Source organism: Oncorhynchus nerka, linkage group LG13 (genome assembly GCF_034236695.1).
Source record: "Oncorhynchus nerka isolate Pitt River linkage group LG13, Oner_Uvic_2.0, whole genome shotgun sequence".
Taxonomy (NCBI): domain Eukaryota; kingdom Metazoa; phylum Chordata; class Actinopteri; order Salmoniformes; family Salmonidae; genus Oncorhynchus; species Oncorhynchus nerka.
In genome coordinates, this window is record NC_088408.1 from 57,068,055 (window position 1) to 57,081,604 (window position 13,550).

Consider the following 13,550-nt stretch of genomic DNA (forward strand, 5'->3'; position numbering starts at 1 on the left):
ACCTCCAGAGCTGTACAATTTTGGGAGGTGCATGGAGTTAGGCACGGATCTTCTGTACAGCCAACGTTCACTGCAACTGCATCATAATCTCTGGCGCCGCATGGACCCTTCGCGCCGTAGATGCCAGATCGACCAAAAATTTGGTTTTTATCCTGGCCTCACTTCAAGACCCTGATAAAAAAAAAACAAGTGTGTTAAGTATCGATATAATGTATGAATTGTCAATTCAACTGAACATTATAGATCAAACAATGATAATTAGTATTTTAAATTGTGATTTCATTTACATTTTAAAAACCCTAAACGTAATGAATTCAGCTGACACAATGCTGTAAATAGAAGACTAGCTGGTGGGTAATAATGCCAGCTAATGTGTAAGGCCCTTAATTGACAATGTATCACTGATATGGGTGAGTGAATGTCAAGTTCACTCTTTATCGCTTACACATTTTCAAATCCATAAGAATAGTGAACGTCATGATGGAAGGATGCATTGCTTAAACTTGATGTCACAGTTTGTCAGTAGCATATGGGGAAGGTTTGCATTTCTCTCTCCTCATCAGCTTATGACAATAGTTGAAAAATAATGTGTCAGGTTTAGGATTTGTCTATCAGTCATGTCAGGAAAGTCATAAAATAGCCAGACTTTGATGCAAATGATGTGTGTCAGGAAAGTCTAAAGTATATACTGTCCATACAAAAAGACTGTTACTGTAAGGTCCTTGCACCCTCTTGTGGCACAGACATGCATTTATCTTTGAGAGGCCTTGAATGGGTTAAAAGAAATCAGTCGAAGCATCCAATTAATCCCAAATAACGACGACGAGCTACACAAATCCACCCAAAACCACTCATTCTTTTCATTTACAGTGTTAAATAACACTCATATGTGAGAACAATATTTTTTATGAACACATGTTTCATTTTGGCATTATAATAAGGTTGGTGGCAAAAGGAACAATTGTTGTGGAAATCTATTGCATTTCAAGTCGACGACAAAATCCACAATGCAATGCTCTCTCTGTGGGCTGGCTGGCTAGCTTGGTAGCTAGCTAGCTAGCAAGCAAATGTAGCTACACACAATAATACCAAAGACAATATCAGCATGTAAATTAGGAGTCTACAATCTCATCATGTTCAACCTGCAGATCGATGTGCTTCACAGAGTGAGGTCTGACATTCACTATGGCAGACATACTTATGAGGAGATGGGAAACGTTGCCCATACTCCGTCAACGGACTCTGCGGTGCATTTGGGGCGATTCTGGGACAAGGAGTGAATTGGAGTCTATAAGTGGAGGTTGCTGAGCAGAGGACGGCTCATAATAATGTCTAGAAATGAGCTAATGGAATGGCATCAAACAAATGGAACATGTGTTTGATGTGTTTAACACTATTACACTCCAGGCATTAACACGAGCCTGTCGTCTCCAATTAAGGTGCCACCAACCTTCTGTGCAGTCTATTGGGCGCTAGCTCAAAAACACAACATTAGCACACATTTTTTTCAACAAGTACAAAACATTATGTTCTTTCGAGGAAAATAGGCACGTAGATATACTGTACATTGACTTTGATAAGGGATTGCATGATGATTAGCTTAGCAACCGCGTGACGCAGCATGACAACGTGTATACGATTGGTCGACAGTCTGCTGGGTGGCGCGTGATACGTTCTTTCATTTATTGGATTCGTAAAAAAAAGAATTATTCTTAAAGTAGGAATATCGCAAAAATATATTCAATGGTTCATTCGAGAGAAGACATCCTCCCAAGTTATGACATCGGCAAGTATTGAAATCTAACGTGCGATAGAGGTTTTCGCAATCTAAAAGTCTCATTCCTATTAAATTCCATAGTAGTGAGAACTACTTTATACAGTGCTACGTCATACCTGCCGGATTTCTGCATGCTTGAATGCCAGTAACTCAGATACACATGAAAACATGAAGTGACCCAGGGAATTGATAAAACATCACTCAGAGATGCACAAAAAGAATATTACATTCAAAATAGGTGAACCTTTCCTTGAAGCCTTGTTCACAGTGCAGGCCTTAATGCTCAGATCAGTTTTGTTGTTAAAATATGTTTTGGAAAACTGACTGTCCAAACAGCAAATTGGATGTGTGTGTGTTCAGACAGCAGTCATTTGCTGACTTGGTTACACTGGTTGCCATAGTAACGACGGGTGTGTGAGCAGTGGTGTTGAACATTGAACATGTATTTTTGATCAATGTAAAGAGAAAGTCATAACAATGAAATCACACTTACACATTGCCTTCACTAAAAGTACAGAATACATCATAATAACAATGATTTAATTGACTGGTGTAAAGTAACCCCGAAAGCAGTAAATGTCACTGCATTTATTTCATTACACAAAATATAAAAAAACAGATGTCTGATCAACCCTTTTGCATGTATTTTTAGTGAGTGGTAAAATATTTTAAATAACTGACCATCGGTCTACTCAGTGACAGGTGTCTCAAGTGCTACGCCCTGACTCAGGCTGTTAAGTGCGGAGGTCAGTAGGTAGTAGTGAAGACATTCCCACAGTGCCAAGCATTGGGACACGTTGTCTCACTTAGCATACCGTGCACTTTGAGCTCCGACAGCTTCTTTCCAGTGGTGGAGTGTACCCTCTCGTAAAGCACCTACAGGGTGTGGGAGAGGTTTACAGCAGGAGAAGTGAATATGATCGTATAGTCAAATCTACCTTTGGAGAGACAAAAGCCTTCAATGTCATTTATTAATATGTAGGGTTTAAGTTTTGAAAAGTAAATAGATAATAAAAACCAACCCAGAAAGGACTGAAGGTAATAATTAAACAGTGGAGTGACATCATCCAGTAAGTGTAACTATTGTTCATTGAGTGGGATGTTATAGATCGAGAGACGTTTTTGTACTTGATAAGGTTCTGTCAGTGCCACTAACTGCTGTAAGGCTCATAAAACCCTCTATTTAGAGTACACAGATCTATAATATGTCATGTGCATTACTGAACCTCGTGTTTTATTTATAGTTTACATCTACTGATTCAGAGGGGTTGGGCTAAATGCGGAAGACACATTTCAGTTGTACAACTGACTAGGTATTCCTTTCATTACCATCTACTGCCTTGCATGACCAATACTAAAACTGTTGTCCAGCTAAATAGTACAATCTGGCGGTCTGCTCATGAACTGCAATATTGCACTAGTTAATATGGGAAAGTAAAGAGTGACGGTTTTAGATAAAGATGAATGTGATTCAGAAGAGAACACAGGAAACTGGTCAATCATGTGTTCTCATGTAGAACATATGTACTGAATGAGTAATCTTGGGTAAAACCACAATTTATATATAGACAATTAACACTGGTTCATTCTAAACTAGGATTATTTTCAAATCCACTTTCTAGAGGGAGTCATGTTCAAATATCATGCAATTGTTTCAAAGCACATCCAATTTGGTTCTCAAAAGGCTAGGATTAGATTATACTGGAGTTAAATTGTAAAAGCAAGTGTCTTTTCTGTGAATATATATTTTCAGAGTAAATTTACTATGAGTAAAAAGCTGTAGATCCCAATATGAATTTCCCATCTAATGCAGTAAGGTTATATTGTGCTAACCAATATTAAAACTATTGTGACCTTACTGTCCCATTGATCAATTACATTTGAACATTTATTTTCAAGTAGCATAATTTAATGATCTACTTATCAGCATTTCCTTGTTTGAAGACAATATTCAAGAAAGAACGCAAACACAGATCTAGCTTGCAATTCAATATTGAACATTATCTCACTCATTGGCCAGTGCCTTCATCAGAACATTGTGTGCATCATCAGCCAGCTCATTCAGACACTTCCTCAACATGTAGTCGGTTGTACCAAAGGAAATCCCTGCGGCAGCTAAGCTGCCGACAATAGGAATGTTACTGAACAGGTACTCAACCACCGTTACCCCTGCGAGAACTGCACTTTGAAGCAACTTGACAACCACATCTTTGTTTATTTCTTTGTTCAGAGGTGACTTGAGGACTGCTTTCAGCTCCTCCACTGGCACATTCATTCTGTTAGCTAGCCTCTGCAGGGACTCATCATCAAGACCAAAAGCATTATAGTACTTCTTGATCTCAATTACCAAGATGCTTACATCTACAGCAAAGGAAAGGCCTGGGATAGGTATTGCTGCCACAAAGCCAGATACAAAAGCTAGTCTCCATATGTTGGCTTTGAAAGCCTCCTTCTTCCTCTGGTTGATTTGCAGGGTTATATTAGGGATGGACAACAGTAGTACATGCCTCTTGTGGTCAGGAAGCTCTTTCTCTATTGTCTCCTCAAAGTCATGGAAATCGTAGTGACCAAGGTCAAAACTGGAGATGAGAAAGACCTTAGGAGAGCCCAGACCCTGATCCTCAAGCCCTGAGGAGCAAAACAAAGTAAAGTCAAATACAACCCCACTAACTACAATATGAAAAAACAAATTCCTTTTGTTTAGCAATAGAGTACATTTACATAATGTACATAGTGTGTAGACAAACCTTTGATGCAGTATTGTTTGATTGTTTCCAGTGTCTTATCCTGGTCAAACTTCTCTTTTCTCCCCTCAGCCCTCATGTCGTTGTCTATCTTGGAGCGAACAAAGTAGAACTTCTTCTTCATCTTCTGGATCTCCTTGGCCAGAGTAATGTCATTGGCTCTGAATCGCTCTGATGAGACTATGATGAAGAAATCAAAGCGATCGAATTCAACTTTCTGAAGGTACTCTTCTGGTTTGAAGTTAGTGGTGCCAATACCAGGGAGATCCCAAACTTTCAAATTTGGGTATTTTGGGTGGGGGTAAGCCTTTGCCTCCATGGTGGTTTCCACCACACCAGTTAGAGCAGCTCCTTCTTCATTATTCTTCATGCCTATGAATGCATTGACAAAGGTAGATTTACCGGATCCTGTCTCTCCTGTGACAGCAATATTCAGCTCCACATTATTAATCTCCTTCAAATAATCTTGAATCTTGCCTGCAGCTGTGGTCAAGCTGTTGTTCTTCAATGCTTCTTCAAGCTCTCTTGGTACTGCTGAAAGTTCATCAATATTCTCCATGGCAATCGTATTTCAAATAAATGCAAGTGAATGAATGTATGTATGTATGTTTGACAATGGCGAGACTAGGAACTGGACATATAATGACAGTCTTAGACCACACCCACCCATAACTGGCAGCAGCATTGTAAAATACCTTATCTTTACGGTCTACTTTGTACGTCAGGGTATGGGACCAAGGATAACGACCTGTTCTCTACATCTGGAAATGTTTATGAACATTCACACAGATTGAATACCTACAAGGTATGTGTCACGCACTGGCCATAGAGAGGCTTTTATTCTCTGTTTTGGTTAGGCCAGGATGTTACTAGGGTGGGCATTCTATGTACTTTTTTCTATGTTTTTGTATTTCTTTGTTTTTGACCGGGTATGGTTCTCAATCAGGGACAGCTGTCTATCGTTGTCTCTGATTGGGAACCATACTAAGGTAGCTCTTGCCCACATGGGTTTTGTGGGTAGTTGTTTTCTGTTTTGTGTCTTTCTGCACCTGACAGGACTGTTTTTGTTCATTCTCGTTGTTATTTTTGTTATTTCAGTGTTCAGTTAATAAAAATCATGAACACGTATTACGCTGCACCTTGGTCCTCTCCTTCCAACAGCCTTTACAGTATGGCTGTAATTATGGCCACTTGGGTCAATTCCATTTCACTCTGTTCAAGGGACATTGTATTCAAACAGCACAAATTGTGTTAAAAAATAAGTGAAATATGTTCCTCTTCGTTTTACAGGTGAGGTGTTAAAAGTCCATGTTGAAGTATACAACTCGATGCGCACTATAACCTCAGTTTTACCAAAAAGAAAAGCAGAGCTTCTTTAAGCATAATAGGAAATTCTACACTGATGACATTGTATAAGGCCCAGTGCAATCAAAGACATGATTTTCCTTTGATATAACCACAAAATGAGGTTGGAAATAATACCATTGAAATTGTGAATATGATAAAGCCCGTTCTGTGTAAGAGCTGTTTGCCTGCCTGGTGACAAATGCTATGTATGTTGTCTCCTCCCCACTCAGACCACTCCCAGATAGTCCTAGCAAAAATATTTTTTATACGCACTTACATATGACTTGACAGAGACTTCAGTGCGGCTTTTGACATTATCAATCGTAGTCTGCTAAATCTAATTTTACATAGGTATTCAGACACTTTGCCATGAGACTAGAAATTGAGCTCAGAGGCATTCTGTTTCCATTAATCATCCTTGAGATGATTCTATACCTTGATTTGAGTCCACCTGTGGTAAATTCAATTGATTTGACATGATTTGGAAAGGAACACACCAGTCTATATAAGGTCCCATAGTTGACAGTGCATGTCGAGCAAAAACCAAGCCATGCTGTCGAAGGAATTGTCCGTAGAGCTCCAAGAGAGGATTGTGTTGAGGCACATTCCTGCAGCATTAAAGGTCACCAAGAACACAGAGGCCTCCATCACCACCAAGACACTTCCTAGACTTGGCCACCCGGCCAAACTGCACAATCCGGGGAGAAGGGCCTTGGTCAACACAAATCATAATATATCATCTCTGTAGGTGTCTCGGCTGGTGGTTTGTCATGTGAAGGACATTGAAGTGGATGTGACCGCTAACCTGCAGGAGAGGCTCACCGGGGTGACGGACCTCCTGTCACGGATCTCCATGCTTGTGTCTGAGGACCTGGAGAGGCTGTGTCTACAGCTGTGGGGCAGGACAAGTATGGTAACCTAACCTCACTGTATGAAGGAGGAGGCTGTGTGTAAGGAGACGCAAGGTAACCTAATTGTGTGACACCCATATTGTCTTACTTTGCCTAGTCAAATGCTCTATATTTAGCTAGAGCTGTGTGTTGTTTTTATGGATAGTCATCTCCAATCTGTTAAAATATCTGTTTGTCTTCCTTTGCCAACATAAATGTGATGTATCACCTATCCTTTGTTTTTGAGTTAATTTAGCTGTATACCGAAATGTCTTCTCACCCTCCTCCTCAGACCGCTGAACCCTGAACCCTGACCTTTGACCCTCGCACAGCCACCTGCTCCCCTCTCAGGAGAACCTATGGGCGCCTCTTCCCACTATAATCTTTGAACCCCACATCACTCCCCCGTATGACCTCAAGGGCATTCCCCGGATAGAAAAGTGGAAATGGTGTATGGTGTGAATGAACGGTCTACGCTGGAGCCTTCAACTGGATGAGTTCAAGCTGAGGGCCTGGCGCAACGTGTGCCGAGAGATGGTGGCTGGCCATTCCCAACACTCCCGCATCGGAATGCTGCTGGACTACCAGGCTGGAAAACTGACGTACTATGAAGACGGCCGACGCAGCTGCTGACTTCCACTGTGCCTTCACTCAGGAGCTGTTCCCTGCCTGTTGGATAGGGGAAGGCGTCAGCGTCACCCTCTGCTCGCCATGACGACAACACGAAAGGGAATGACCGGGACCTAACAATCTTTTATGGAACTAGTCTACATGACTATAGACTTAGACATTATACCTGCCCCATTATGGTGTCTGCACGGGCAGCACCATTGAGGCAACCTCCATTTCAAGTAAATTGTCTTCTACTACTTCTATGAGTTGGCAAACAAACTGAAATGGTTCACACTGCCACCTAGACTGTGTTTGAACAGGTATAAAGCAAAGGTTGGTGATTTACTGCCACTTGGGGTTATGGAATATTTTCATTGGCTGATACCACCTGTGATCTGTATGGAATTCTGTGAGCTTTCTTTAACCCGTAGGAAGTCCCATCTCCCCCCCCCCCCCTTTTACCCTCAGAAAAGCCTAAATTCGGCAGGGCATGGACTCTTCAGGGATACTGGCCCATGTTGTCTCCAATGCTTTCCACAGCTGTGTCAAGTTGGCTGGATGTCCTTTGGTTCGTCCATCCTTGATACACGGGAAACTGAGCATGAAAACCCCAGCAACGTTGCAGTTCTTGGCAGAAACCGGTGCGCCGGCCACCTAATAACATACCCCGTTCATAGGCACTTAAATGAAATATCCCTATTTTTCTCAAACGTCGTGGAAGCTTGGCGTATTACAAAAACTCTCCCCACCCCCACCCCCTTTCTCAACAAGCCTAGAGTCACTCCTACTTTGCATGCTCTCACCCTTTCATTCTAAAACGTGTGGATTTGTTTATATAGGCATAGCTAGCTAACTAGCTAGCCAGCCATTTCATACAGCTACAGCAGCAGTCCACTAGCTAACCACTGGACACAGAATGTCGAGTGATGAGGTGAAATATAACGTTAAACTCCAAAAAGGATTTGTATTGTAAAACCACATGGCAAGTTAACGTGATGTGTTCTTTCAGTTCCCTTGCTAGCCTTGTTAACGTTTGCTAAACCAATGTTAGTTTGACACAATTGCAGCTACAGCTAGGCTGCAATAGTTTCAACCTTGTGAAATTGTTTTGTAATAGCCAATGTATTTAAGAAAGTATTTCACATAGCAGGACATCCAGCTGACGTCATTCATTGTATGCGCAGGTTGCATTGGACAACGTTGATGATGGCAGGGCAAGGGGCAGGGCTAGAGGGAGAGCCAGGGGCAGAGGACGGACAGGCAGAGGCAGGCAGTAGAGAGACAGAAATGAGGATGAGGAGAGTCTTTTTGCTCTCCGACATGATAGAATGGCTGCCACACAGGTTTGTATTATGTTAAATGCCAATATATTTATCAAAAATAAAGTACTTTCTCTTGAATAGCTATTCTATGAACATAATAATTGGTGGATTAATACATTTTTGTTTTTGGTATTTATCGACACATACTACTTTCAGTAGAAACATGATCTAGTTTCATCAATTTGCAATGGAAAGTAGTTGCTTTGAATGAATCGTAGTCCTTGACCATACATCGGAGAACAACCTTTATTTGAGTGTGGAGAGAAATATCACATTCTGCCTTACTGATAATAGGCTGTGTGCATCTGTTCATTCAGAAATGCATCATTAGGGAGCAGGATTATGCAGACAACAGAGGTGGTGAGGCTGATATTTAAGCGAGAGCCAGGATTGATTTTTGATGTCCTTGAGATTTACCGACAACGGAATGGTAAGCCTACAGAGAGAGAGAGAGGAAGTGTTGCGGTCAGGGACCAGCCTTCTGTGTAAGCCAGCTGCCACATTTTGCCCAGTACTGCCTAGACAACAGATATTTATGTTTGCACAGGCGGTAAAGGGTTGACGTGCTGGCAGTGGCTGACGCAGTAGAGCCTGGAGATGACTCCAGGGAATACCGGCATGCTGCCTACACACAGTTTAGCAAGGCTTGGAGTAAGTTCTCATTTACCTGCAGTGACCTGGCACAAGTCATTGGTGTTAAATGTTGCTTTGAGGGTGACATTTCAACCGTAGAATTATGTTTGTGATGTGGCAGCTTTGTGCAGGAAACTGAGTTGTCATCCCCAGTTACTGTGTTTGGAGAGTCAGGGATACCTTCCCTGGTCCCCATTCTGAGTACACTGGGTTCTACCCTGGGCGCTAGGATTCTCAAAGTGTTTGGCATGATGACGTACTAGTGTTATGCCCAAAGAATGTCCATTGCCAGACACTTATCGGCATGACATTAGTATGACATCGTGTCACTTGCTGTGAACAGAACACAACCTCTCCCTCAGTATGCATTCTCCACACACAAACACCTGCCAGGTGCATCTTCAGGACATCAACCTTCTTACTGGGCACATCATGCCATATAAAATATTCTAAAGGTTGCTTGTTTATTTCTCACCCAAAAGTGTCATACTGCACTTTCTCCCGGCACAATAAAGTTTAAATGGGAAAATGTCCGATTTTTATTCATACATCTGAAAGTGTGCTTGAATAAAACATTATTTCACTTTTTTTATTTTGTATATTATTTTTTTCTGAATAAAAAGTTTCATAGACACAATTGTACACATTTCAGACAACGTTTGTCTTTATTGGTTACCGTTGACATAATTCCACGTTTGAAATGTCACCCTCAAAACAACATTTAACCCCAATGACTTGCAGGTAAATGAGAACTTACTCCAAGCCTTGCTATTCAAGGAGACGTGGGAAGTCCAGTCAAATCTAAACAACACAGGAAGCGGGGGGAAGCCTGTGGTCATGGACGACTCACTGATTACGACTTCAAATATGTCATTGAGTTCATTTGTCCAGGGGTAATTCATGTCAGCCCAGACATAATATACACCCCTAGAGACCGGTCACGGGTCCACCTCAGCCACGCTCAAGGTACTAAAGGTACTACACTAAGCTGCAGTCCCATAGGCATTTTCTTATATTGTTTGAATGTGGCCAGTCCCTATTCTTCACTCGTAGAGGGGAGTATTTCTGAGTGAATTTTTCCTGACTATTTCCATTGCACTGCAGGCCTAACTATTGGCTGATTTGTGGTTTAGCCTACTTTCATATCATTCAACATGTAGCACTTGTAGAATCCTCATTTCTAGTGGTATTTAATTTAATAAGAATGTTCTTCTGGCCACACCTAAATATTACAGGTATGCATTGGTTTCAGCATTGGCCAGAACATGAAGGCTGTGTCTTGTGAGTAGCCTAGTTATTAGTTGAGCAACTACATATACTTTACTATTTGAATATGACTTTGGGATTAGATGTGAATACAGGACTTTGGGTTTCACATGCTATTCTATGCAATACAGCCTTGGAGAGCTGTCTTTCTGTTGTGTTTTCCTACTATGGTCAGTGTACAGCTAGACCTAAAGCACTGTTAGCAGTTGATGCCATTCTTCAATAACACAAACTCCAAAGCAAATCAGGGGGAGAAAAATAGGTTTATTTGAGAAGGACATATCATAGTTGTTATGCTGTGAGGTAGTCTGTTCAATCTCCCTGTCCTCAGCTATTCTCTACAGAACAGGGGCAGGATGCCATTTATAACTCCCCCACCCTAGCCTGGGGTTGACCAATCAGAGGTCCTTGCAGTATAACTGGGCCAATGGCCAAAAAACAAGTATCCTGCTCCCAACTCAGGAGTGACATTCCACAGATTCTAAACAGCTGTTGATCTGAAACCCAACTCCTATTTACATTCCCTATTGACCATTAGTCCTCTCGTCCTCTCAAACTCTGCATTGTGTATTTATCTTCAAAATATTCTTATACTCCCCCATAGACCATTTAAAAAATAAATATACTTAAATTGTATTTTTAGAAAACAATAGAAAACATTAAAAAAATTGACAGAATTAAAACATTAGCAGTAAGCATAAAATCGTTCACATGAAACACCTTGCATTTCTATAAAACACAAAGGGCATATTGTACTTGCCGTTGCAATAAGAAATAGATTTCACATAAATTTATAGAAAATAGGTATTAACGAGTGTGATACCACATCTAAGAGAGCATGGTTCATTACAGCACCGTGGACATTGACCACAATCATGAGACTTGGTGTGAAGATGAAGACCCTTATGATCCCCACTACGTTCTTGTGAACACCACTGACACCCATCTCCAAAAACTACACGGATGATGTATCCCCTATCACATAACCGTCAGATTTTAGCAGACAACCATTGGTTAATAGCACACTTGATAACCTGGATGAGGATAAGAAAAATAACCACAACTCCCACTTTTGGAAGTATGATAATCAAGGGCCAAACGATTTTGCATCGCCACAGTCCGAATGGCAACCATCTCAGCTGTAATTAACTCAAGACTCTTAACTGTACTATTAGATAGGATTTCCAAAGAGTTAGCCATATTAATAACTTCCAAATTGATGCAGCCTCAGACGATAGATTCTCATATCTTGTAAGGAACGAAACAAAAAGTGAAAGTAACATGTCCTGGTTTCAAGAGAAATTGATACTTCACATAGATTTCCCTAAGTAAGCATGTCCCAATTTTCAGAAAAGCATTGGACATTTCACCTAGACATCCTTAACATGACGACTGCGGTATACAACATAGAAGCTTGTCAGGTTCTGATCATCTTACTATGCTTCTTCACCCGAATTTGGCCCCCAATTGCTAATCAATCAGTTCTTTATTCTCCAGTCTCCGCTTTGTCATCAAAATGGACAACCTTCCAATGAACGACATGTATCCATCATGATTTTTCCTGGACTTTTACTGTCGATCTCTTTATGAGCAAAACTTGATAAGGACCTTCCCATGTTGGCCCTGTGTGGTCACATATTTGTTTTACCATCCCCCACTGTCCTGGCACTACATCCTGTCCCCCCTTGGGAGTTACACCCCACACCTCTTTTACTTGTCTGTCTTCTTCCCCTACTGCAATAGAGAGTTGAATGCAATAGTTAAGCATTGTGTCACTCATAAAATGAACATCTGCTTTTTATCACATTGTCCATTGTAGTAACTACCCATGCTCAGCCTGCCTCACACCCCCCTCCACAGTGCTTGAACCGTCTGTGAATAAGATAAACTCAGAGGTTTTTGCCAACAAATGATTCTACAAACCCATCAGAGAGCTGATCCAAAACAACTCACAACAGTCGTGTTCAAGTAATGTGGTATCTGCAGGATGCATCAGAGTTACTGGATTACATGGTGTCTTTTCAACTACACCCGTGTCCCATAGATCTTTAATCACTACTTTAGTAATGTCCATAGCTTCCTTGCTAATGGGCTATTGTTTTGTGTAAGCACACTGGTTCAATATCCCAAGTTCCACACCCATTTTTCTTCATAGTCCAAGTAGCATGGTTCCTAACTGTAGATTCCTGCATCAATCTTCATTGGACCAATAGAATTTGATAATGGTTTTGTTTGTGTCATATCTGTTTCCCCTCCCCCTCTCCTGTTGCTCTCATCTTCTTGCCTGTGTACTGAGGACATATACTGTTGAAGTCATTAAAACTCGTTTTTCAACCACTCCACACATTTCTTATTAACAAACTATAGTTTTGGCAAGTCGGTTAGGACATCTACTTTGTGCATGACACGTAATTTTTCCAACAATTATTTACACACAGATTATTTCACTTATAATTCACTGTATCACAATTTCAGTGGGTCAGAAGTCTACATACACTAAGTTGACTGTGCCTTTAAACAGCTTGGAAAAGTCTGGAAAATTATGTCATGGCTTTAGAAGCTTCATTTGAGTCAATTGGAGGTGGACCTGTGGATATATTTCAAGACTTACCTTCATCTTGGCTTGACATCATGGGAAAATCAAAAGAAATCAGCCAAGACCTCAGAAACAAAATTGTAGACCTCAACAAGTCTGGTTCATCCTTGGGAGCAATTTCCAAACTCCTGAAGGTACCACGTTCATCTGTACAAAAAAAAATAGAACGCAAGTATAAACACCATGGGACCAAGTAGCCGTCATACCACTCAGGAAGGAGACGCGTTCTGTCTCCTAGAGATGAACGTATTTTGGTGCAAAAAGTGCAAATGAATCCCAGAACAACAGCAAATGACCTTGTGAAGAAGCTATAGGAAACAGGTACAAAAGTATCTATAGACACAGTAAAACAAGTCCTAAAAC

General features: G+C 41.0%; 1 protein-coding gene and 1 long non-coding RNA gene across 2 annotated transcripts; one reads left to right on the forward strand and one right to left on the reverse strand.

The window, feature by feature from the left end:
* The first annotated feature begins 1,774 nt into the window (after positions 1–1,774).
* On the forward strand, positions 1,775–9,949 carry LOC135574718 (uncharacterized). Its single transcript, XR_010465597.1, has 3 exons — positions 1,775–2,847; positions 4,594–6,833; positions 7,051–9,949. It is a non-coding gene; the product is annotated as an uncharacterized LOC135574718 (long non-coding RNA).
* LOC115139730 (interferon-inducible GTPase 5-like) lies at positions 2,297–5,163 on the reverse strand. Its single transcript, XM_029677437.2, has 2 exons — positions 4,525–5,163; positions 2,297–4,405 (listed from the first exon to the last, which is right to left on the reverse strand). Exons 1-2 carry the CDS (start codon positions 5,078–5,080, stop codon positions 3,783–3,785), a joined length of 1,179 nt encoding a protein of 392 aa, XP_029533297.1. The 5' UTR covers positions 5,081–5,163; the 3' UTR covers positions 2,297–3,782.
* Positions 9,950–13,550: the final 3,601 nt, after the last annotated feature.